Genomic DNA, 27498 nt, shown 5'->3' with positions numbered 1-27498 from the left:
AGCAGACTGTGCAGGAAGGTGCTCACAGTCTATGGAGTTAAACCTGTCACTGGCCTCCTAGGCCTCCCAAGCACCTGTAACCAGCACCCAGGGGCAAAGCTGGTCTCACTAAACTGAAAAACGGCAATTTGTTCCGTATGACGGGCTTCTCCAAAACATGGCTACACTCAAAAGCTAAAATACAGATAAATCGTGAAGAGAGAACCCGCGTGGCACACACAGACTCAACACGAGCGCACCACCACATGGTCGCACTCATGCAAACACGTCTGCCACAGCAAAATAATCTAACCCCAATGTCTCGCAACAAAAAATGCATCCTTTACTACAAACCTAAATCCAGTCCCACTCAGTTTCCACATACATTATTTTTTTAGGGAGGAGAATTTGGGTTTATGCAACACACTAGGCCTGGGCTAAAATTCCGTTCCGCTTGCGGAAATTGCGATAATTTGACATTTTCGCGTTCCGCGGAGAGCGCGAAAATGTCAAAATTTCCGCAATCCGCATTTTACCGGAAGTGTTTTGCTTGCTCCGCTGTAAAATAATACATTCTCGCGTGCGCGCGATCGCCTTACCTGAATCCCCGCGTTTGCCGACTAGTTTTCCCGATCCGGTCACGTTCTCCACGAGATGTTGGATTGTTGGTAGCCAATTGCGCTGTCTCGCGACAGTTCGCGCCCGCAGTAACGTCATTCGTCGCGCGATCACGTCTTTCTTCTCGCGATCATACACCGCGAGACAAGTGAAAACAAGATGGCCGCGCCCGCGAGCAACCGCATGGGTAAGGTGGCGAGCTGCGACCACGCAGAAAATACCGCGAATGGGCGTGAAAAAAACTTCCGCATCTTCGCGATATTTCCGCGTGTTTGCGGAGATTTTTAACATTTTCGTGATCATTTGTGTAAGTGAATTTCGCAAATTCCGCCCACCCCTACAACACACCACACACATTCTCACACACAAAGAAACAAGCGTGCACATGGTAAATATTTCTGCTACAGACAAGCTTGCGTGGTTGGCTTTTCCATCCTTTATTTGCTCACCTGGCCCAGAAATCAGCTACCCCTCCAATTCATAATGCAATGCGAGCATGTAAACAATATTATTCCTGCCCTAAAGCAGGTGCACCTTTCTAAAAGTCATATCTAAATATCATTTGCGCAATAGTTGTGGCATTTGGAATATAATACAGCAATTCATTTAAAAGCATGGTAATATACATCAAAATCCTGCCAAATAAAACCAAGAAAGTTTTCGGGAAATAATTTAAAGATCAAATGGGCTAAATAAATGCAGCTAAGTAGTAGCTATTGTCAATATGAGGCGCATGCCATGTACCGTAGACAGCGGACCTCTTCCAGACACAGGTCCATGTTACATGGTTTACATAGGCAGTGTGTTGGGCAGTGAGTTTATGTGACGTTAACATTGAAGCTTTCCCTGTCGTTTCACATGTGCCTAAAAACAATAATACTTTGCCCAATTTATTTAGCAAAATCTCAATTCAAAAGGAAAAATTGGCCTTTACTGCACTGTTTGAATTATTAAATGTGTTAATTTGAGAAAGAATGGTAACATCGGACAACATAAGTAAAAAGAATTCAATCAATCAATCAATCAATCAGTCTTTATTCGATTTAAAAAAGCAATCATAAAAGACACAAACCTAGTACATAAAAACATACATTTCAATAAATACATTAAAATACCTTTTTAAAAAAACATTAAACACTTCAATGGACTGACATGTAGTAATAAAAACATTTTGGAATTAAAATTGTCCCTGGCACAGCTGATGAAAGGGAAAACCCAAACACAGAATTCATTAAAGGCCATCAAGGGTACGCTTAATTGATTTTCTCCGCAATGCCCATGCCCAGCCCAAATATTTTGCCAATGCGACAGATACTATTGTCAAAGAGCTAGTGCGCAAAATACGTAATGCTACAGCGCAGCTCCTTGTGCCAAGAGATTTACACATTGGAGAAAGCCAAACGCGCCTTGGAATGGTAAATGCCGGGCAGGCAAACAGAAAGTGGGGAGCTGTTTCAATCGCAGCCCCGCATGCAGGGCACTGCAATTCCGAATTCCTGGCCCACCTTCCAGTCAAGAATCTAAGAGGCAAGGAGCCAGCTCTAAACTGGAAGTAGAGTTTCCTGTCACCCACATTAGTCACCAGATCCCAATATTGTTCAAGGCTGGGGGAGTCTTTGAACTCCAGAAAATTCCCGGACATCCCTGATGCTCTGCTCAATACCTGGGAATCAATTCTTTCCCAGTATGCTATTTTGAGAGAACTTTTTGATGGAAACTGGGCAGTAGCTGGGTCAGTCCACATCCCTTCCATACCCATGTCTTTTAAAGACGCATGTAAGTTCTTCAGCCACTCGATTTTATGAAAGACATCAGATTTTATAATGTCCGTGAGGCCATTGGCATAATGGGAAAGTTCAGGAGTAGTCCAAAGCCTCCGCCAGTATAAAACCGGACGGAGCCTTGCGATATCCTTAATGGACCTCCTGCCTAGATCATACCTAAGTGGGATCAGAGGGGTGCTCTGAGGAAGACCAGTTATACTACGCAGGAATTTGTGCTCCACACTTGTCAAAGTCGCTAGCTGATCAAAACCCCAGAGCTCCGCCCCATAGAGGACAGAGTTTAGAGCCTTCGCTTCATAAACTTGCAAAACCGGGCTTATTGGTTTCGTGAATGACCTGCTAAATTCCCTGCTCAGGGCACCAGTTAACTGTTTAAGTCGCAGGGAGGCCATATCAAGATGCCTGCGCCAATTATTACTACTTGAAATTTGCAAAAAGAATTGTCATTAACAACGCCAAGCAATAGCTCTAACCTTCACAATTGCGAGACCGATTGCATTGCAAATGCTTGTTATTTATGGGGCTTCTTCCTACGTTACTCGCCAGGCACACCTATAAAGGAACCCACAGACTACCGTAGACCAGTCACAGGGGACGCACCGAGCTTCTAAATCTGAAGACACAAGCAGCAGCTCTCGCGCGGAAACTGGGAATAAGCGCGAGAAAGTAAGAAGACCCTGCAGGAAAGGAAGAGCAGAACGGAAGAAAAGAGAGGACAGAAAGAAAAAGAGGATGACAGAAAATAAAGGAAAGAAAAAAACAGATACGAGAAAGGAAAGAATAGAAACGTTATTTTATTGGGTGGGAGGGAAAGAAGGAAAATAAATTAATTCACCTTGGCTATTTTGAATTTTACATTGAATGCTGGAAAGATGGCTCCGCTAGTCAAAGTCGATCAGTTGTGCTTATTTATAAGTGAAATTTTGGCTGTTGAATCCTTTTTGGAAAATGTATTTTCGGATTTTGAAAGTACAGCTCTGAGGCTGCCATCAGATCTGCGGTTATAAAGTCCTCAGGTAAACTCTTGCTGGACTGGACAACGTAGAAGCCATTGTAACCGAAGGCAGAAAGGACGGTCTGCTTCCGACAACAAGAAAGCAGACATTTTAAAGGCGAAACAAGTGTAGGGTTATTTTGCAGTGGAAATGTGTGCGGGCTGATCAGCAGGGAGTTGGTATGGTTATTTAAGAGCATGTCACAGAGGCCGTGAAAGGTGCGTATTGGTAGGATCAGCTTCAAGGGCAAGGATCGAATGGGCATGGAATCTACAATCACCCTTTCCCTTCCTGCTGTGCAATTACACAACGGCTCGGTACAACTTCGGGTGAAGCTGCTGTCATGTCACGTGCTGGTACAAACACGTCTGATCACAGCTGCTGCACTTGTAGCAGCACCAGCCCTTCTCACATACTAAACAGGCTTCCTACCTCCTCCCTCGGAACCGGAAACACAGCCCCACTGCGCCGAGGTCACCCAGCTTCCTCTACCCATAGGGCGGCAGACACTCCCTGTATCCACCGGCCCCCAGCACCAAAGGCCAGTGTGCCTTCACACAGGGTTAACCTACTGTGCTCTGAACTTGTTCTCTGTGACCTTCCCCAGTGGCCTCTGGTTGGTGCCGGTTCGAGATGGTCCCTACACAGAGCGGGAGGGAGGGGCACACGTCCTTTGCATAGGAAACGGAGCCGGAGTTCTTTCATTGAACCTCGGGAGGCGGGGGGGGGGGGGGGGGGGCGCAGGTCTGCTAAAGTGTTCAGAGCCAGCTTTTCTCATCTTCCATTCTAAGCTTCTCCTGGGAAAGCGCCAGCACTTTTCAGATTATATTCCACACTTTTAATGGGACAGTTCCACCACTATGCATATAGTCCACACTTTTAGTGGGAAAGTGCCAGCACTTCTCAGATTATATTCTACACTTTTAGTGAGACAGTATCAGCACTTCTCAGCACGAATTCTGTACTTTGAATGTGGGAAGTACCAGAACTTTTCAGGATGCATTGTATAATTGTATGTACACAGTTCTAGTACGTGTGAGCATGCATTTTATACTTATAAAGAGACATTACCAGAACTTTTCAGGATATGTTTTTATTGGGATAATGCTAGGACTTCTCAGCATGTATTCCATACTTTTAATGGGACAGTATCAGAACTTTGGAGCATGAATTCCATATTTTAATGGAACTGTAGCTGCATTCTGAACAAGGTTACTGTAAAGTTAGGCTCGCAGGCTCATCACTTCCCAGAGGGGCTGCTGCCACTGTAATGGTGCCCCCTGAAAGATTTCTATATTGTCAAAGGGTCGGGCTAGCATGTCCCCAGAAGGTTGCCATACATTTAGCGGGGCAGTACCTCTCTCTCATAGGGATAATAACTTATAATGCATATATTGCGCGTCTTGTCACGCTCTTGCTGTTTATAAGCACTGTACATAAGGGGCGCTATCACCAAATGTAACCCTGCTTGATTAACAAACTGGGCCTTTTCGCCTTCCATCATTGCTTGTACTGTGTTCTTCCTTATTCCTTAAAGTGTAAAAAAAAAAAAAACTCACACAGTTCCTTCAGCCTGACTTACTGACAATTTAGCCCATTTTGTGGTAGGAATATTTGGGGTTTAGCCAAACGACACGCGTTTCGAACAACAAAGATGACTCAAACTCATTTTGTTTTGTACGTTTTTTGGGATGTGTTTTGAGTAGGGTTAAGTTTTAGTTTTTTCCTTGCCAAATGGAAAAGAGCAAAATCAGATGTTAGCTGAAAGCATTTAAAATATAAATAAATATCTCTAATGTATGCCATGTACTGTGTATGAAATGTTACTCTAAAAGAGAGGCTTGCTGTGGTTTCATGCAAATGTACAAATCCGTACGTCTTTAGCATCCGCACCCCGCCCCTCTCATTGATTGGGGGGGGGGGGGGGGAGAACAAGCATTAAAAATGCAATAGGTCTCGCCTTTCATTAAGTTAAAGCCATTTGCTTTGCTATACATTAGCAAAGCAAATGGCTGTAACTTAATTAAAGGTGAGACCTATTGCATTTTCAATGCTTGTTTTATATGCTGTGCACTTTCTTCTGTACTTTTTCTATTTAATTGACAGTTTACAGAAAGGCAACTGCCTTCTTGGAATGATACATTTTGTCTGTCATATTTGAGCCAGCCATTTCCCCTCCAGTGCTTTTCAGAATTCACAAGATTTTTCTTTTTCTTTTTGCTGATTTTGTTTAGCATCTGCGACAAGCACTAGCAGAGCTGAAAGGTCTGCTAACGGCCTTCAAAGATGTGACCTATTGGCTCTGCTAATGCTTGTTATCTTCGAAACACTTTTGGAATTGCAAAATGGATGCTGGATTGATGGTTGGTGGTTGGTTTGTGACTAGAAGTATTATAACCTAAATACCTTGATTTGTGTGACTGGATTTCCATCTCATGTTTAAGATGGTGGTAACAAGTACAAATAAGACTATCAACGCAACAGGTAGTAGATATTCTCATGTAATGTTGCTGTTAGTTCTTGAATGTCCACACATATTTTAGATGGCAAAATAAATTGCACATTATTTCTCATAGATACTTATAACCTCAGATTCCTCACCGTGTGAATGATCTACAGACATCCGTAAATTTTAAAGTAGTTTTCCTGTGTGCCAATGGGTGGCTTTAAGCACTCTGCTCTGTAATTTTGCCCTGGAAGTGACAAGTGGAGCGGCATGTAAGCGCCACCCATGCGTGCTAACACAAGTTCCTTTCTTTCTGAGCCTTCAAACGCAGATCTAGAGCGTCTCCTTGGTGTTTGACCAGCCTTTTCTTTAACATTTATCCAGTGTACAAGTGAAATGTCACCCTCTAAAACCGTATAGTTTAAGTTGTATAGGACTGTCGTAAACTAATGGCTCTGATGGGCACTCACAAAGTTTGTGGTGCCTGAGGTCTGACACCGGCTCCATGGCCTATGGCTACTGCGCACAGATGAACCTGAAGGCCATACGGAAACGAAAAGACTAACATTTTTGTCGCCAAGCCCCAGAAATATCTGTGCCATGACCGGTTGTAATCAAAAGGAAGTTCCCACTCCTGTAGTAGTTCCTAAGCAGGACATCTTAGTGATCAAAGCTTTTGAGTAATTCCAAAAATACAAAATAAATACCTTTTCTGTCGCACTCTAATTCCAGAGAGGGTGCCAGGGTGTCACTACCTCGAGGTCTTGCTCCCAATCTCTATCTGAGCCAATTCAGTGTCTAGTACCCTGAATTACAGGTCTATCTGTGACGACTCAGCAAGGGAGGCCTTGCTGCAAATCTTTAGCAGCTGCCTCTGATACTCCTTTGGACCCCAAGGAACCACAGGGACCTCCAGTCGCACTTCTGCCGGTAGGTCCGTCCTCAGCGTCATCTGTGCCCTTTGAAACCACATCGGTTTTAGCAGAGACTCCAGTACCTGTTTTGGTTCCAGGGCCATCTCCTGCACCAGTCTTCCTTGCATTGATGCAGATATGGACAGCTGGTGAGGATATACAGCGTATAGTGCTATGTAACTGCACATTGACTTTGCCACGACTGAAGACACGCTATGCACCGACTGATGCGCATCTTCTTGGCAACCCCTCTGATTCTAATATCTTGCCCTTACCACATGGTAGGCCACAGACACTGCACCATCTTGCCATAGATTCTAAAAATAACAATGATGACGTGGACCATAACGTCCCCAATAGGAGGAAGACAATTGACGTGAAGAGCTTCAGGATGTCAGGGGGCTTCACAGTTACCCTGATACTGGCTTAGTGTCTCCCTCAGGCCCTGCAAAAGAGGAACGTTCCTCTTTCTCTGCAGTGATGTGAAGGGCAGCTGAGATGCTAGCTTTGAAATTACTGGCCATGGAAGTGAAAACTAACCTGTTATCACAAGCCTGGGTGGGCTTCGACCGAGACACTTTTACAATTTAAAGAGGCTCTTACTGACTTCCTTCTGGCCCCTCTAGCTAAGCCCTGTTCAGGACTGTTGTTAGTAGACTGATTGCCCAGTGCCATCACCCTGCATCTGGCACAACCTCCCATGCTGGAGAGTCTGGTGTTACAGGCGTTCACCAGCAGGGTCTACCCTAATACTTTCCCTTCCACTTCTCCAGACTTTTAGTCCAAACGAATAGAGACTTTTGGTAAGAAAATCTTCTCAATGATCATGGCTCAGAGATCACTTAATTCCAGCTGTCTCCTTGACCATTACTCGCATTTTCTTTAGGATATGGTGGCTTTTCCGTTCTATCAGCTGTTCCAGATGACCTTCTGGCGACTCTCATGCAGGCTATTCATGATGGCCGAGACGTGGTAAAAATTGTTATCTGCTCAAGACTAGACTCAACTGAGTGCCATGAGTACCTTGGTTGGCTTTGCTATGCCTGGCCTTGATGAGGTCCACAGGATTTTCCGGGGACATTCAGACTTCGATAGACATGCCTTTGGACAGATCTCTCCTTTTTGGGATTAAATTGGATTAGGCCTTGGAGCATTTAAAGGAGAGCAGAGCACTGGTATGTTCCTTGGGCCTTTCTGCTAACGCAAAGCAATTTTACTAACAATTTCAACCTCTTTGGGAGTATAGTAGAGACTTTCCTGTCCATCAGTGCCAGACCCATCCTTTAGCACAACAGGCTTTTCAGCCCTTTGTGGCCAAGGCTGCAATTCTCAGAGACAGCAAGGGTCACAGAGGCAATGTGCAGCTCAATTTCTCACCCCTCGGGCGGCTACAACCGCAAAACCACTTTGTGTCCTTACCAGGACACAGCCACCCAGTTGGAGGCAGGATCCAATATTTCCTTAAAGAGTTGCAGACCATCACAAAGACAAGTGGGTCTACACATTTTCAATGGGGGCTATGCCCTTCCATTAGTTTCTACCCTGTGGATCCTTCCACTACCTTCAGGACAGTTGACGGAGGACCATCCCTTTTGACCAGAAGGGTCATAATCTGGCCTTGGAATTGGGAACTAGGTGTTACTCCTGCTACTTCCGAAGAACAACGGAGGCCATCATCCTATCCTAGATCTTCGTCTTCTTAACCCCTTTCTACGGAAGATCAATTCAAAATGTTAACCCTATCCCAGGTCCTAGACTTTTGAGACTGGACGGTGGTGTTGGACCTGCAGGTTTCTTATTTTCACATCCCTGTTCTGCAGGCCCAAAGGCACTGTCTGTGGTTCATGGTGGGTCTGGAGAATTTTCAGTTTGTAGTGTTCCCATTTGGATTCACTAGTGTCGCTCTGGTGTTCCCAAACGTGATGACGGTGGTTGCAGCACATCTACGGAGGTTGGGGTACCATTTCTCCCCAACCTTGATAACTGGTAGTTGAAGGTGAGCTCGCCCCAGGGAGTCGTCAACTACCCCCAGACTATGCCAAACCCAACATCATTGGGGTTCACTATCAATGTCCCAAAGTCGCATCTGACTCTTTCGCAGACTCTCCCTTTCAGCAAAGCCATTGTGGATACAGTACAGTTTCGTGCCTTTCCTCTGGAACAGAGTGTCCAGGACATTCGAGCTATGATCCTTAATCTTTAAGCCGCTGTCCTGTATCTCAGTATGGATACTCTGAGGTTGTTGGGATTGTTGGCATCCTGCTGGTGATGCGTGCCAGATAGGCTCTGAATTGGAACCTCAAATCCCAGTGGGTATAACAGGGAAATATGTCAGACTGTATCCAGATTTCAGAGGAGACAGCAGAAGATCTTCTATGTTGGCTACTAGACTGCGATTAGGTCAGTGGCAGGTCCCTCTAGCTGCCTGTTGTGTAGGCCATCTGTGAGCGGTGCAGATCAGAGATCTCTAGCAGAGACTCCTCTCCACATCAGCTTGTTTGAGTTTAGGGAAATGTGTCTAGCGTTGAAGGCCTTCCAACCCACCACAAGAAGAAGACTGGTACTGGTGCTCATGGACCACACTACCGCCATATGGTACTACATCAAGGGCCATGTGCCAGGAGGCCTTGCACCTCTGGAAGTGGTTGGACTGCCAAGGCATTACTACGGTGGTGAACCACCTGGCGGGATCTTTAAATGTCTGGGCGACAGCTAGTGAATCACGATTGGCATTTGCACCCGGATGTAGCACCTGGCGCTCTTCCATCAGAGAGGAAAGCCCTTGCTTGATCTTTCTCCACCACTAAAAGTGCGCAACGTCAGCACTTCTACATGCTGGAGTTTCAGAAGCATCTCCCGCTCGCCTACACTGTCCTTCAAGAGTGGAGCTCAGGATTCCTGTATGCCTTCCTATTACTACCTCTCTTGCCCCAAGTTCTGAAGATCAGGAACAACCGGGCCCAAGTCATCCCAAAGTGACGTCAGATTGAGCCAGGAGTGTGTTACCTAGAACTCCTGGACATGAACCTCTGTCCTCCGATCAAGCTGTCATTTTGGGAGGATCTTCTTTCGCAGCAGGACCTGGTATTGCGCCCGGCCCTGTACACTTTGCATCTCATGCTCGGAGATTGGGCAGCAACTGTTGACCTCCTCCTATCTGCACCCTGAGGTCATTGATGTCATTTTGGCGGTTAGTCGTCCCTCTACTAAACCAGTGCACACCAGCCGGTAGGACAAATTTGTGCAGCTGTAACCACTAGGTGACAGTGGAACGATCCACTGGTACCATAAGGGGTAAGAAAGGTAGACGTATGGATACCTCCTCCCTAGTATATACTTTTCCACACAATTGTATCCAGACCCAGAGTGGCTCTACAAGCCTCTAACACTCCTATTGGTGGTGCATACCGCTGTTGCGGGAAAGGAAAACATTCCTTTTATTTAACCCTCACACACCCTTTTTGTGTCATGCTTCATCATCGGGTTCACCCAGACTCCTAAAGGTCTGGGTGGGCTCGACCATCTTTCAGGGAGCTCTTAGGAGATGTAGGCCAGGGGGTTTAAAGATTAAAAATCCTATTGCTTCCCCAGGTATCCCTTTAATCGCGGGGATGCAATGGATATTAAAGTAAAAAACGTGTCTTTTCAGATTTTATGATCCTAAGACTTTAAAGGTTAGCCAACATGTTTCAGCCCACTCACAGGTGCCAAAAAATTGGTCTGGGGCTTTCGTCAGGGCTCAAAAGAGTGTTCCCTCCCTGTTTTTTTCAAGGGATTATGATGTTGACCTAGAATTCAAATTTGGAAGGTACAGATAGCTGTTCCCTTCACGAACACCAATAATTATCGATGTTAATCACAAAAATCTTTCTTTAAAAGACATGCATCACAGTGAGGAGAATACTTATCCTCCTTTCTCATGTAATAGAAAAAATTCCACCCACTTCAAGGGGAATACGCGTGTCTCAGGGAGAGAGAGTAGGTATATGGTCACATGTAATTTACATGTCCTGCCCAGCTGTAAGCCTAATTACAATCTCTGCTCCCCGGCTCTCGCAAATTCGTGCAGCACCTGGTATATTGATCCCTTATCTGCAAAGTTGTCTGAAGTTTCTCTTTGTTCTGTCACTGTTGAGGGCTTTTTTTCAGCCAAGCAAAGAAGGGAAAAGCATGCCAAAGCAGACCATGATGACTTGTTTTCTGCATAAATATCTGGCAGCAATTGGCGAAGAAGCAGCCTTAAGAGGGCTTATGGGCTAATTTAATCAGAGCTAGGGCTGCAACAACTGCACTAGCATGCAGAGTACCCGACAAGGACATTTAGCAGGCATGTACCTGGGCGTCTGTGCATATGTTCACAAAGCACTAATGCCTTGACAGCCAGGACCGTCGAGAAGGGCATTTTATCCGCTTGTTCCTGCAGGACATTTTGGTTTAAACTAGTTCACAAACTCACCACCTGGGAAGGTATTGCTATGGTATCTATTCACAAGGTGAAGAATCTGTGGCTGGAAGTAGACATCAGAAGAACAAGTTACTAACCTTTAGTAGCAATCTTTCTTGTGGCCACTCTTGCTAGCCGCAAATTCCTCATTGACCCTCAGGCCTTCCTCTTCTGTGCATTGGCCTCTTTTTCCTTCTATAAATGCCCCAATCTAGATACCTATATGCTTGTCATGCCAATCTGTTGCTAGGATGCTTGCGCCCTCAGATACAGAGCCTAAGAAAGCAACTTAAGTCAGTGTGCATTCATGGTGTTTATATATGTGGCGCAGCTCTGCTCTATAAGTTTCCAGATCCGTTCTGATGTCTGTGGATTATTCACAAGGTGCAGAATTAGCTGTTAGTGTCCACCGGAAAGACGGTTACCAAAGGTAAGTAACTTGTTCTTAAAGCATCCATAGTTGTAGCAGTTGCAAAACATGTTGGGGCTTTACAGTATGTATGGAATTTGTAATTTGTTACTTTTTCCTTTAGGCGCTGAAAGTATTAAGGACATCTGAGTTTATGCCCTATGTAGTATTTATTGCTGCTCCAGAACTGGAGACTCTACGTGCCATGCATAAAGCTGTTGTTGATGCTGGGATCACAACCAAACTTTTAACGGTAAGCAACATTTATGAACTTAGTTTCTATGATTTACATTGATTTGTTTTTTTATTAAATCTTGCCTTTAAATATTGAATCTTCCAGATCTCTGTATTTTGATAAATACTTGGATTTGTCACCTTTTGAACTCCCTTAGGCACCATACTGGGACTGGAAATGCTTTCCCTGAAACAGCTCCCACCTGCCAGAGGCGGTGCCCTCAGACTCTTCAGCTGCCTCGCCCCACCTAGATAAATGACTATGCAGAAGAGCCCTATATAGCTCCGCACCCCCCATCCCACCCTTTGAATGTTCATATCTGTTCCTTTTTTTCGCATCCAGAGCTCCACTCCTAAAATATTTTTAGCATTTTTCACAAATTCCCTAAACCTTCTAACATCAGTATGCTGAAGGTAAATGTTTGTGCCATGGCCGCAGAAAACAGATGTTGGTCATAGATCTGTACAACATCTCCCATTGGTGCTTGTGTCTTAGAAAGTAGAATTTTTGTTCCCATGCACCTTCCTTCATGATGCTGACTCTGTCCTAGATTCTCTCTGGTCTATACCCTAGGAGGTTGACTGGTGTTCTTGCATTTGCAGGACATCTATTTCCAAGTAATGTGCTGCAGTCCCACAGGTGCTTCCTCCAGTTCGTGTTGGTGTTGGAGCTTTGTCAGTTTATCGTCCTGGCCTTTGGCCTCACCCTTGCCACCCAGGTGTTCTTTAAGGTGATGGCGGCAGTTGTGGCCCATCTTTGCAGGCTAGGGGTACATATGTCCCCATCCCTTTGACAACTGGCTGTTGAAGGTGGCTTTGCCACAGTGAGTCACAGAACACCTACAAACTTCTGTCTCTTTGCTTTCCTAACTGGGGTTCTCAGTCAACAAACTGAAATCTCATCTGGAGCCAATGCAGAGGATTCCTTTACAAGGGATGTTTTAGACACAGTGGCTTTCAGAGCTTTTCCGACAGCGCTGCAAGTCCAAGATATTCAGGGTGCGATCCTGATGTTTCAAGCTTAATCCCGTGTTCCGGCCCAGACAGTTCTAAGGCTTCCTGGCCGTGTGCATTCTGCTGTTGCCCACTGCCTATTGGCACATGAGTGCTGCAGTGAAATCTTCGCTTTAGATGGGTGCAACACAGGGGTCTTTCTTGACTAGCATCCATATTTTGGATGAGGCAGCCTGGGCCATTCAGTGGTGGATGATGATTCCTCCCATACAGAACTCATGGTGGTGATAGAGGCATCATCTTTGGGGTGGAGATGACACCTTGATGAGGGAGAAATCAGAGTCTTCTGGTTTCCAATCATACCAAACTCCTGGGCTGTTTGCGTCTGCCTGGTGCTCAAGGCCTCTCAGCCGTCTATCAGTGGAAAACCTGTTCAGACTGTGACAGACAGCACGATTGTGGTAAGGTTCTGCAGCAAGCAGGATAGAGTGTAGGTTGTGTGTGCTGTTCAAGGCAGTGCTGAGACTCTTGAGACCCACAACGAATTTCCCTGACAGTCTGTCATCTAGCAGATTTCATTGCAGATGAGCTTATCAGACAACATCTGACGAACCACATGTGGGGTGTGTATCTGAAAGTTGCCCAAGGCATATTTTTGTTTTGGGGCAAGGATTGGGCAGATCCTTTTTCCACCACATAGAATGCTCAGTGTTGTGCATTTTGGGCACTGGAGTTTCACCTCAGGGACATTTTAGGAGACACATTGTATCTTCCATGGGCCTCCAGTCCCCTTTACATATTTCCACCTTTTACAACTGCCTCCTTGAGTTCTAGAGGTCAGGAAAGACCATCCGCAGCTAATCCTGATAGTCCTGGACCAGGATCAGAGTGTTTGCTATTCAGAACTTCAGAATTTGTGCATCTGCCCTCAATCAAGCCTTTCTCGTCAGGAGGACATTCTGTCTCAAAAGGGCAGGCTTCTCCATCTGAACATCCAGAATCTGCACCTCCATGTTTTATTGAGTGAACCAGCTTAATGGTTTTGACCTGCCTGTGGAAGTGGTGTGGATATAATTTTGGCCACTTCTTGGCTATCTACGAATGTTGGTCTATTCTGGCCAACGAGCAAGGTTTGTGACCTGGTGTGAGGACAATCTGCTTCAGGTTAATCTATCTAATGTACTTCCGTTCGCTCAGTCCTTATCCTAGCATAATCTTGCAGTGGGCACAGTTAACGTTTACTTACTATCCCTTTTTACATGTCTTAATTTGCCTGATCAGTCCCCAATTGTGATGTGTTTTTTTTAACACACTTATAGATATGTTTTCCCCTTTGCCACCCCACCGCCTTTCCTTTTGCCTTGGTGTGATCTTAATTTGGGCATTACCTTTTTGATGGGCACACTTTTTTAGCATATGCACAGCTGCTCTTTGAGGTAGCTGACCCTAAAATCAATGTTCCTCAATGCGATAACTTCGGCAAGCAATGTCAGTGAGTTTCAGTTGCTGTTAGTGTAGCTGCCATGTACCATGCTTTTCCCAGATAAGTTGATGTCAAAGATTAAGATATTCTTTCTCTTGAAAATGGTAGCATCCTTCCATATGGTGCTGTCCATCATGCTCCCAGCTTTGTTTTCTCCAGCATGTCCCTCTAAGGTGGAGGAGAGGTTTAATCAGTTGTACCAGAACAGACCCCTTAATTTTTATATAGATCGAATTAAGGAGCATCAAGTGCATGACCAACTCTTTATCAGAATCTTTGGTGCAAAGAAGGGAAGGGCAGTTTAGAAACAAACCATATTTAGATGGATTGTACTTATTATCAATATTCTCTATGCCGTGGCCAAGAAGGAGCCTCCTAAGGGCCACCTCTACATCTTTGGCTAGGGGTGTGCTGGTACTGGGCGTCTGCTAGGCTGCTGCATGGATGTCTGTCCACAACAACAGGCACTTTTCTATTGACTCACATCTGCATGGAGCAGCATGTTTTCCTATTTGGTCCAGCAGGACTTCAGATGTAAAGTCGATTTTCCAGTGAGGGATTACGTTCTTAAAGGGATTGCCCTCTCACTAGGTGAATTGGGCTTTTGTTTTCTCATTCACACACCACCTTTTCATTCTCCTTTCTAGCATTTTCAGACCTCAGGGTTCTTAGTGTTTATAATACTTCAACTGGGGATCTAACCCTGGGCGGTCTTAAAACTGTTCCCTTTGACCCTCCGGTACTAAACCGTTCTGTAATAAGTTTAATGTACAGCTTGTGGCTGTGGGTCTCACATTCGGCACATGGTTAGTGTCTAAACTGTTTTGCAGAATTAGTTTTTCCTGCAGGTTGATTTTTCCTCCCGGGTGCGTCGTTGCGCACACATACATATTTTTGTGGGCTCAATTTTTCTGATTTTTAGGTTGAGACTGATTTTTCCTTGTTTGCACTAAATAGTCATTTCCATCATCATGGCAGAACCCCTTGGTTTAACTTTTGATGACACCATAGCTCAAGCCATTCTAGATACACCAAGTATCATGGATACTTTTCAAGGTCCGTCCATCAGTGCAGAGGTTGATTGGACCAAGGTTCTGACTCTAAAAAAATCACACTCACGAGTGTTTATCCATGGAGCAATCATGACTGAGTATTTGAGAGCCAATTGCGCCCCCACAGGACTCATCGTGACAAATGCTCCTAGATTGTTCCTGGATGATAAAATTTTCCTTAATGATTGGTCCCTAATAGCTTGGAAGTGTACCAGAGACTGGTTGATCCTCATCATCAGCACTGCCAAACGAGTTGCCGATGCTGTCTTGGTGGAGATTCAGGCATTAGAATCACAAATTAAAGTGACACTTACAGGCGCTCTTTTCAAGAAACAACAAGAGGAATCTAACAAACACAACAAAGAATTTAAGGATTCGGTATTGATGACCAAGATCAACAAATTTAGAAAAGATTTGGCCCGTTTCTCCCTAGAGAGAGTGTATCCATACACTAGTGCTGACTATGTGCCCCCTCAACTCAATCGACAGGGCCGAAGGTATGGGTCCGACTACTCCACATCAGGGAGTGACGATTGGTCAAGTGGTTCTGACACTGCCTCAGGTGAAGATTTCTCACTTCGAGGGAACAAAAAGAGAGGTAGAGGTAACAGGAGAAACCTGCGAGGTGCACCAAATCCCATGTATCCTCCTCAGTGGTGGCCTCCTGGTCCATACAATTATCCTCCCTTTCCTCCCTTTGGACAACCCTGTCCTTATCCCCCGCCTCCACAAATGTATTCCAACCAGCTTTTTTTAGGGTTTGGCCGAGGCCGGTCAAGGGGAAGAAGACGGAACCAGGTCCACTGGGCAGATCAACAACAAGCAACCCCGGCATCGAGCTCGAGAGAGACTCCGGTGGTCCCGAGCACGAGCACAACTTAGTCATCAATCTATCCAGTAAAGTTCTCACACAGGAAGAAATGTCCCTCTTGAATAAAGGATTAGGGTTTGTTCCTTCTTTCAAAGGTGATTTGTTCTCCATAAACCATGAACTTGCCTTGTTTTTCAGAAAGATCCGCTTGAATTTCTTTTTCCGTACAGATCTCAGTACCTCTACTGATGACCAAGACTTGAACACGGGCTTGCGTAACAAATCAACATTTAATCCCTTGCCCAGTCAAGTTCCTTCTCAGGTGCTCACGTTTGAGAAAGCAGTGATCTCACAGGTGTCAACTACCTGTGCTTCTGAAAGCCGCCAGTATCAAAATCTCACCAAGTCAGAGCGACTAGCCTTACGATCTCTTACCTCTGATGACACGATCATGATCAAGCCGGCAGATAAAGGCGGTGCCACAGTCATTATGGACACCACCGCTTATCGCACCGAATGCTTGAGACAATTGGGGAATACCAACTTCTACCAACCTCTCATTCAAGATCCCACTAAACGATTACTACAGACCATTCAGATCTTGGTGAATGAAGCTAGCACCAATGGTTGGATCACCTCTAATGAAGCCCAGTATCTGGTTAACACCTCGCCTATCGTACCTTATTTTTATATTCTGCCTAAGGTGCACAAGAATGTGAGTCCCCCTCCTGGTCGTCCTATTATTTCAGGACTAGGGTCCTTGTTGGAACCATTGTCGGCATTTGCTGACCATTTTTTACGTCCTTTTGTGGCCAAAATGCCCACGTACCTTAAGGACACTAAGGACATTTTGATCCTACTCAAAGACTTATCCTTTGACTGTGAGACATAATTCTTAGTCTCATTTGATGTTGAGTCACTTTATACATGCATTCCCCAGGATGAGACTTTGGATGTCATCGAAACTCTCCTGTTGGCCAATCCACCAGACTCCATCACGCCAGTTTCATTCATTATGTCGTGTGCTAAATTAGCCATGAAAGAGAACTTTTTTCAATTTGAGGAACAGCTGTTCCTGCAGGTGTCAGGCACTTCAATGGGGAGCATTTTTGCTCCCAGCCTGGCCAATCTGTATGTTCATGTCTTTGAGGAACAGTATGTGTTCAGTACCAACAATCCATATAAAGACCAAATAAGGATATGGAAGAGGTACATAGACGACGTGTTCGTACTATGGCACGGACCACTATCCTCATTGTTGGCTTTCAAAAATTGGCTCAACAATTGTGATACCTTCTTGAAATTCACCTGTGAGCACTCCAAGACTCAGCTCCCCTTCCTGGACATATTGATAACCCCCTTTGATGGTGGCTTGAGCACGGAGCTGTACAGAAAACCCATGGCGGTGAATGCCCTTTTGAAATATGACAGTTTTCACCCACGGGCATTGCGGGATAATCTGCCTTTTGGCCAGTTTTTGCGCCTTAAAAGGAATTGCTCTTCAGATGACAAGTATAAGGAACATGCGAGCAATTTATCGAAACAACTACTGGCCAGACATTATCCCAAACATTTGATCCGCAGAGCATCCAAACGCGCTGCAAACAATAATCGGGAGACTCTTTTAGAACCTAAGGTCCCCATCTCTTCTGACAACAGGCTAACCTGTGTACACACCTTTTGCCAATTCTCTAATCAAATTAAAAAAATCATTCTGTCGAATTGGAAAATTCTGAACATAGGTGATGTAAGGTTGCCTAGACCTCTTTTTGCTTTTAAACGCAGCAGTAACATCAGGGATCAATTGGTCCACACCCGCCCACGCACCAATCTAACAGGTACTCAACACACTGTTGTGGGCCATTACCCATGTGGTTCCTGTGCGGCTTGCAGCCTCACTTCTGTGACCAAAGAGATCGACATTGGCACAGGCAGACCGTGGACTCTTAGAAGTCACAGTAACTGTAACAGCTCAAATTTGATCTACCTTATAACATGTCCTTGCGGGTTACGATATGTTGGAATGACCACCCGTCGGATAAAAACCCGCATTTTGGAACACAAAAGCACCATACGATGTGGCCGTTCTTCTACTAAACTTACCAATCACTTTCTAGCGGTCAACCATGCTCCCAATGATCTGCACTGGACAGTCCTTGACAAACCCTTCATACCTCCCCATCTGACAGATTGCTCTTCTTTTCTGTTTAAACGAGAGCAAAGGTGGGTGTACAAGCTTAACACGCATGTTAGAGGACTAAATGATGATATTCCATGGCTGTCCCTATGAATTCAATACAACAAGTCTACTTTTTGGTTCCACACTTTCTATCATTTTGTAAATAGGAAGAACCATTAGAGTATTTTGCATGAATTGTTGCTGCTTCCCTTTTGCTGTGGCTTCCTTGTTGGGCCATCCAGCATTTGCTCTTTTAAATACTTAGTTAGACTGTAAGTCAATATGGACTTTTTCCATCCTCCTTCTACAGTCTTTTGTTGTCTCGCTATTTCAAGACATCCTCTGTTCATGGTATTAGAGCACGCTTTATTATTTATTTTTCATTCTTTTAAGTTTGACGTTTCCTCACGGAGCTAGTGCGGTTTTAACTAGTTTTCCTCCGTTTAGGATTCACATACACTAATGCTTAAGCCCAACAGGATGAGCTAGCATTTGTTCCTCGTTTTTGAGAAGTTTTTACGGAGCAAGTGGTACACATTAATTATCCCTCACTCCATACTGCAGTTGTTACACATCGGTAACAAGCGCATTTCCTCCTTGACTTATTTATTTTTGGCGTGCATCTCTATACATTTTTTTGACATTCTAAACCAATTCGCCGATTGCATACCCGTCACCATGACAACCAACTCACGGGCGGTAGAGCAGTTCTGATTGGTTTCTCCGACCTGGTGCCTTTCAATCGGGTCTTTCTATTGGTCGAGTCCTGATGACACTCTCTCTTTTGACTAGACGCTGTACAGTCCCGCGGGACCTCCGGCTGCAGGCTCATTCCGGCCCGGTTCCCCGACGGAGAGGTAGGCGTCTCGAGAAGCTCTCTGCTTCTTGTGGTTGTGTGTACACCGCCTGTTCTCTACTAAATGTATATTAAGTTTTTTCAACAGGCGGGTGTTTTATAATTCTTTATTGGTACGTTTGGCCACTCGCTGCGATTACCACGCATACGAGGGCCAAGTACTTTGAGCTCTTTTTCTCTTTTGGTTTAAAGGCATAGACTCACCATATAGAGCCTCACATGACATTTGGCTGTCTTGTTTTGTCCTTTTGATATTATAATAGCGAGTTTCCTCACAACAAGTACGTGTTGAAGAACCTGTTCTTCTATAAACTAGCACTTTGTGCATTCAGTGACTGTCAGTTTCCCTTGCTCTTAGATGTTTAGTCCACATTTTCACAACATTCGCTCATGTGATGTAAGTACCCAATTCCTTAGTAGTCTTACATCTTTTTTCAGAGCGGTGTTCCTTCCTGAGCGGTTGCCAGGTGGAGGTTAATATCCCACCCAGTTTTCACGGGTGAGTGGCCAATGCTTTTAGTTACTACATTCTCAGATCCATATTACTAAGCATTTGGAACCAACTTGTTCTTACACTGATTTTCTTTTGTCTAGGTGATGTATGAATTGTTAAGGTGACGTACACCCTTCAAGCAATCAACGGGTGTTGACGGTATCCTTTTTCTTGTGTAGTTCTCACACAATTCTTATTTCCTTGCAGTAGCTATCATGGTCCTGATGAAAGCCGAGCCTATTTAGGCGTTTTGGCTGAAACATGTCGACCGTTGTCTTTTGCATTGCACCATTGGTTACGTTAGACTAGTGGTGCTCACCTTTTTAATCTAGCTTCGGTACAGTATTTTCAAGAGAATCCTCCTTGCTGTCCCGTGACTAGTTTTATATACTCTCACTGCACTATCTTTTTATCAGCACTGCACCCCTCACTCACACCTAGCTCTTCATATGTGGATTTAGTCTATCCTTTAGTGCAAAACCAAAACATCCCTGAGCTCCTCCCTCTCATAGAGGGGGTTGTAGCCCCCAGAGAAACTAGGATTTTTCTCTGGGAGGAGAATCCCATATGATGAAGCATGTCACCCAGGGTGAGTGAGGGATTACGTCCTTAAAGGGATTGCCCTCTCACTAGGTGAATTGGGCTTTTGTTTTCTCATTCACACACCACCTTTTCATTCTCCTTTCTAGCATTTTCAGACCTCAGGGTTCTTAGTGTTTATAAGATTTTCCAGACCCACCACCTTTCAGAGATATACTGCTTGGATATTTATACAAATGGTGAAGAGTCTGAGATTAGAAATGTTTTTTAGAAGAATGTTACTTTTACTCAATAATACTACTTATGTGGGATACTGTATCCACCCTCCCTACTCCTGATTCTGTGGAGAGTACTCCGATTATAAAAAGATTCAAAGCTAAATTTGATATGCTGTCATCTCAGTCTATCGTGGTTAATCCACGTCTAAGGATATGGAAGAGTTGAAGATACACTGATGTTACCGTGCAGAGGCAGGGCCTAAGCGCTGCTCCATGTCGTCATTCCCTGAGGCAGTCTGAGATCGAAGGCCTCACCCACTGGTGCATAGGAGCTGAAGCTATGACAAATTGCACATCCAGCCTGGAGATGCTAAACAGGTAATTAATCTGCTGTTAGATAGCTTATCCACAGAAAGTGCTTGACCAGAAGTTAGTAACTTGTTTATTTAGACATTCCATAGACCAGCCCAGCTTGCCTTTTTTCTCCCTGTTAAAAGACCAAATATAACAGCCATTGCCAACAGAGGTATACAGCTTGCCATATAGGAAAATCGGCACTGTCCTTAAAGAAAGCCAAATAGCACAGTTTATTTGTTTTTACTCCTTGAGCCAGATCAGTGAACATAGATGCTCCTCATTTCATCTCATTAGTTCTGTAAATAAATGCTAGCTGTTTCACATTGTTTACTCTTCCTCGATTCAGCAGATTTCCAAAGTCTGCTATGGATTTCACTTCTGTTTTTAACTTCCGGTATGCTCAGCCAGCTGATACCTTGCGTCTAGCAAACATTTCACAGAGTGGGACTCGTTGGGAATGTTACTCTATTTTCCTGCTGATATTTCTCACTGTGTTCATATTACACTGTTACAAGGTAAGGCTTGTGTGTTTAGGAAAAGTTGCACAGCCATTTCTTAACTAGGGATCTAAAAAATATTTGAGCCTGACTGGTTTCCTGATCTTTGTAGGGGTCGTTTAAGAAACTGACTCCTACCTCACGTATGTCCTCCTGGTAACCCACTCTGATGTCCCAAGGGGTCCCTTGGAGGCTTCTGGAGGCACTTTATGTTGCCCATCAACACCTGTATCTCTAGAAAGACGAACGTCATGCAGTATTTCCCATCCTAAATGTCACTGAAGCATTCCATCCATCCCTTTTTTGTATACTTTACTGTGATACCCTAAGTGGGATGGGTATGACCAAATGTGGGTCCTGTGTACACTGTGCCACTGGAGTCAAGCTGTACTCAAATAATGAGCCCTAATAAGTGTGAAACCGGCCTTGGGTTGCTTGTGTTCTGGTTCAGGGAGGACCTAGCCTGGCAGTTCAGGCTGTACCTTGTCCATTGGAGCAGGGTCAATACTGATTTTCATATGGCTGGGTCCGAAGTGAGATTGCATGGTGTGCAAAATAACGAGGTAGTGGAATGCGACCCTACAAAATTTCCAGTCGCTATGATAAACTCAAGCATTCCACCCATGTCTTCTTTATACTTTATTCATTGCAGACCATAAAAGGGCATTTTTTTTATTTTTTCCAGAAGCATTACTTATCTTGTAACTGGTTTTTCAGTAAGTGTATGTTCGAGGCATGTGGGCTGCTGAATTCATATCTGTGCATAGATCGCCGCCTAGTGTTGGGTCCGGATGTTTGCACGTTGTTGTCCTGGAAGAGTCTTCGAAGTATCCTTGGATAGGTGACTCCTCCCCTGGACTACAGTGCGCATGGGCATCCTCTCCATCCTCAGATTGTTTTTTTCCGCCATTGGGTTCGGATGTGCTTATCTTGACTCAAGTTAGGAAAAACTCTTTCCAGGCCAAAAGGCCTCTAGTTCGCGTCGGTACTGTTCCCGATCGGTATCGATAGTATCTTTGTTAGTTTACTAACTTCCAGAACCAACTTTTTCGCATCTTACCCGACCATCGACCCGACATCGACGATGGAATCGAGGACACCATTCAAGCGGTGCCCTGTATGCAATGCGAAATATCCACACATCGACGTCCATCCGGTGTGCAACAAATGCCTTTCGCCGGATCACGACGAATCTACATGTATGGCCTGTGCCCGATTTCGATCCAAGAAGACTCTCCGGAATCGACGAGCGGCGAGACTCGAGGCGCAGCAAGCGGCACCGGCCCCGGCCGACATCTTCAGCGGTAAATAATTTAATTACCGGGACCTAATTTGATACAGAAACATAATAAAAATAGCTCAGTAAATAAGAGGCAGAATCCGTGGTATTAGAGGTTCGGAATGGGCTTTATTCCAATGGTCGATTCGAATCGGTTGCTCCAAGTTCCATCACCACGAAGGTTCAGGAAGTGAAGTACATACTTTATTGATAATCAATCACTTTTATACAATAGGCATCACAGTGAAGCAAATGCAAGAGGCGTAACAATTGATAGTGTGGATAATACATTCATGCGTAGCAAAAATAGGCGTAACTGGGTGTGATTAAAGAACATCATCAGGTGTGATGTCATAATAGGGTGGTTCCATGAGAAAATTTCGCAATGTCAGCAGAAATACTTGGCAGAAATGCGCGCGCAGCAGCATGACGTGTGATTGACGTGCAACTAGGGGGTGAAGGGGACTTGACATTTAGCTCTACATGTGGCGACAGAAGTCTGGAGGGTCAAGTCAACCTAATCCCAAATCATATCTAACATCCTATGTTTAAAGAACTATGTTATCCAAAAGAGAGGTCTCTTAGAGTAGAATCTTATTCTATACTGACTATACTGACTGTTAGTGCGTGTACAAGCGTCTTAAGTGTCTACACTAGATGCGAGGGCGGAAATCATCCATAGTAATAGGGCCATGAATTACTTGCATAAAGACAGAGAAGCCGGGCCTTTGCTCGGTAGCTGGAAGAATGTTTACTTAAACTACTAGACAGGAATGCATTGGGCAGGGAACGGAGCAGATAATTTCGAAGGTGAAATACAGTTTTTGGCAGGCAACAGGCTGATGTCAGACTTCGTGAGCCGCGCAGGGAATGAGACGAAGTTCATGGTCACAGATGCAGGCTCAGACTGGAGCTTTCAGAGGCAGAAGGCAAGAAAAGCTTGATGACAGAATCAGGGCCTACTTGCCTGGACTGTAAGAATGGCATAAGTGAACCATATAAAGCCGGTGGCCTTTCATACTTAGGAATGGAATATCCGGCCTATTCATGGCGGATCTAAAAGAGGACATGTTGACGGTGGACGCACATGTGTTTGCGTCTTCATAACTGGAACTGGAAGGAACATACATGTACTTGTGATTCATACATGAAACCGTTGGGGTCCAAGATAGGGGACATAACTGATCAGAAAAATCCATATTTCCACATTCCCTCCTTGTCCCCTACTTGCCCGTTAAGAGATATCAATCTTCATCAATCCGTTGATCTGTTCATATAGCATCATTTGTTCTTCTTTCTTCTTCCGGGATGAATGAAATCTTGGTGGTGGAATACACGATGTGGCACACAGACCACAGATCGCTGGTCCACATTGTAGACATAGACAGCAACTGAATAGTATGAGAAGGCCAATACCTAGGAAGGATAGGACCTTCCATCCAAAGGTAGATAATACACTCCAAAACCAACCGGACCAAGTCCAGGTGCCTGGGTTCTGGTGTATCTGGCTTACAATCTTATGAAGGCGAGTTATGGCTTTATATACAGATGGCGAATTTTCTGGTATGAAAATGCAACAGCTTGATCCGATGACCCTACAAGCTCCGCCCCTATCGGCCAGGATGACGTCAAGGACAAGACGATTTTGAAGCACAACAATCCGCATAGCAGACTGCTCTTCTGTTAAATTGCCTAAGGCGGAAATAGTTTCGTTCACTACTGCTTCAAGGGTTCTAGTTAATCTACGTATCAGCTTACTATTAGTAACTGTACCTATATAGGGAAAGAGACCTTTATTGAAATCTGTGTATTTTTCCCATGCTGTTTCAGTGTAATCGACTATTGGGAGATCTCTCCTTTCTCTATTGTGTACTAAATGAGTATTTCTGTGATAATCAGGAGGAGCTAGGAAAACAGGTGGCAAAAGGAATCCAATGTAGCAAGTACCATCCCAATCTAGAGGCAAACGTACATAGGCCGTCTGACCACATATGAAATAGGAATGGCGGGAAGCTCTAAATGTAGACTTGCCTTGATCACTAAATTCTACTACAGTGGTGCATCTACTATGGCCCATATGTATGGAACCATTCTTTCTTACACATAATTCACCTTTTACTGGAAATATTGACATAGCGGGCAAAATTGGAGTAGCTTCGGATTCGACATTTAGGATCATAAGATTAAGCGTAAAATTACCTAATCCATACACTTCATTTTCTAGATCAGTTCCTGTTCTTTTGGGAAGTCCCTCCTTGTTAGGGTAGCAGACTTTAAGTAAAACTAAGTTCAAATTTCCCCATACCCAGTTATCTTGATAAACTGCAGAATTCGAATCTAGGGAATTAATTAAACTAAACCATGCTCCACAGGAGCCGTTGTGTGTGAACGGGTATGGAAAGAGAGGTAGAATTCCTTTATAATTCTGATAGGGAGGGAGTCGGCCACATATCCAACAATTTGTAGCATTGCTAACCTGATGGGAATGATGTAACATACTAATAAACGTGTTATTGCGCAGCGCAAATCTATAAGACAACTCAAGCGGAGGTAATTCACTAAAAGAATGTTCAGCAGTAATATTATAAACATGTCTAGAGATAGGATAATATATGTGTAACAATATACTTGCAGTAATTACTAAAAGACTTAAGAAAAACAAAATTAATAACGTCACTGTGCAATGACTACGCAGTGATTTACAGTACGCATGTCGTTTCAACATTTTTCGGGTGTGTTCTCTATTCAGGTCTAAGGGATACATGTCAGAGACAATTCAACCGCTTCACCTTGGAGAGGACTTAAACAATCAAATTGCTTGACTGATTAGACCTGAGTTTTAGTTTATAAAGTTCGAAATTACTTGGTTCAACCAAAGGAAGTTTTGAGTCAATGGGGGAAGACACACAAGGTGTGGTATTCACATCTGACGGTAGTCCATGAAATTTCTTGATATGACTTGAATGAATCCAGCCTTTCCTGCCCTCTATCTTCACGGCTGTCCTTGTGGTGAGCAAGACCAGCTGCGGTGACTTCCACCTAGGTTCCAGCTGAGTCTTTCGATCAAAGTTCCTCACCAGGACCAGGTCTCCCGGAACTACGTCATGGGGTTTCACCTCAGTGTTGTCAGGAAAAGCTGCAGCTACCTGTGAACGACAAGATTGTAGTGCAGACATCAAGGAAGCCAAGTAATCTGTCAGCATATTACAGTCAATATCAGTTATTTTGCGTGGTATGGGCGTCCCCCACATATTTGGTGGTCTGCCAAAGATCACCTCATACGGGGATAGCCCTGTTCGAGAGTGTGCTACCATTCTCATGTAAAAGAGTGCAACTGGTAACGCTACTACCCAGTCGACACCTTTCTCTCTGCATATTTTGGACAATCTAATTTTCAGGATCTGATTATGTCTTTCTACGAGACCTGCTGCCTCGGGGTGTCGGACACAGTGGAATTTCCACTGATAGCCTAACAAAAGTGAAACGTGTTTCATTAATTCGGATGAGAACGGCTGGCCGTTATCTGAGTAGACAACACGTGGTAAACCGTATCGTGGGAAGAATTCTCGAACCAACTGTTTGGCAGTAGTCGGGGCAGTGTAATCTGAAACCGGGTATGCCTCCGTCCAACGGGAAAGAGCACAGACAACTACGAGAACATATTTGAATCCTCGACATCGTTCCATCTGGATATAATCCATCTGGAGGACTTCAAAAGGGTGATCAGGAGGCTGAAATCCACCCTGTTCTACGGGAACGCTTTTTCCTGGGTTGAACTGACAACAGATCATACAGGTACGAACTTTTTGTTTAGCTGCTGCTCGTAAATGTTTATTGAACCAAATGTGTTGAATGCTATCTAGCATAGCTTTTTCTCCTAGATGTGCTGGACTATGTACAGTGTTAATTATAACCTGGACCATTGAATCAGGAAGGAACCACACAGACTTTTCCTTCATCATCCATCCTTGATCCGTTTGGATCCCTCCTAATTCAGTCCATTTCTTTATTTCGTCTGGTGTAGCATGTGTCTGTATATCAATTACATCAAGAGTAGGATCTTTAATCGTCATACAATGTGTTGGCGTCGGGACTATTGTCTTTGTCATGTCGGATGTTTGAGTTTGAGCAGTCTGTTTAGCTGTTCTGTCAGCTAGATCATTGCCTTGAGAAATGATATCAGTAACTTTCGTATGAGCTTTACATTTCATAATTGATATTGCAGTGGGTAGATGTATTGCATCTAATAAGGCATGAATGAGGGGTCCGTGCTGAATGTGGGCACCGTGAGAAGTTAAATAACCTCTCTCTCGCCACAGCACGCCGAAGTCATGTACAACTCCGAATGCATAACGTGAATCAGTGTATATGTTGACTTTTTTATTTGTGGCTTGAATACAGGCTTGTGTCAGAGCGATGAGCTCTGCGGCTTGAGCTGACAAGGTATTTATGCAATTTGTTTCAATGATTTCAGTATCTGTTGTGACTGCGTAAGCGGCCACTAACTCTCCTGTACTTGTTCTCATACATGAACCATCTACATACAACGTCAGGTCTGGGTCTGGCAATGGGACATCTGTCAAGTCCTGTCTGGGTTTCGTCGTGATTGTAATAACTTCAATACAATCATGAGCTAGTGGGTCTGTTCCGATTACAGGTAAAAGTGTGGCAGGATTCAATGTGCTACAACGTCTGATTTCTATATGTGGCTGAAACAATGTTAATTCATACCCTGTAAGTCGCGCTATAGTTAAGTGTTGTGTTTGCGTTCGATTCACGAGAACCTCTACTGCATGTGGTACTTGAACTGTCAATGGATGTCCTAACACTATGGCATCGCTTTGTCTGATTGCTAAAGCTGTTGCTGCCACTGATTTTAGGCACGCGGGCAAAGCCTGAGCTACGGGATCTAACGTACTAGAGAAATAAGCACATGGTTTGTGTGATCCTGCTTGT

General features: G+C 44.4%; 1 protein-coding gene across 2 annotated transcripts in view; it reads left to right on the top strand.

The window, feature by feature from the left end:
- The window catches only part of PALS2 (protein associated with LIN7 2, MAGUK p55 family member), an 814942-nt gene that overhangs the window by 725652 nt on the left and 61792 nt on the right, over window positions 1–27498 (top strand). For both annotated transcript variants that reach the window (XM_085631658.1, XM_085631659.1), the window contains exon 12: window positions 11714–11842. In XM_085631658.1, coding sequence (XP_085487784.1) covers window positions 11714–11842 — 129 coding nt within the window. The remainder of the gene's footprint in view (window positions 1–11713; window positions 11843–27498) is intronic.

This window comes from Triturus cristatus, chromosome 10 (assembly GCF_964204655.1).
Source record: "Triturus cristatus chromosome 10, aTriCri1.1, whole genome shotgun sequence".
Taxonomy (NCBI): Eukaryota; Metazoa; Chordata; class Amphibia; order Caudata; family Salamandridae; genus Triturus; species Triturus cristatus.
The sequence above is the reverse complement of the archived record's forward strand: the minus strand, read 5'-3'. Positions and strand labels throughout refer to the sequence as shown.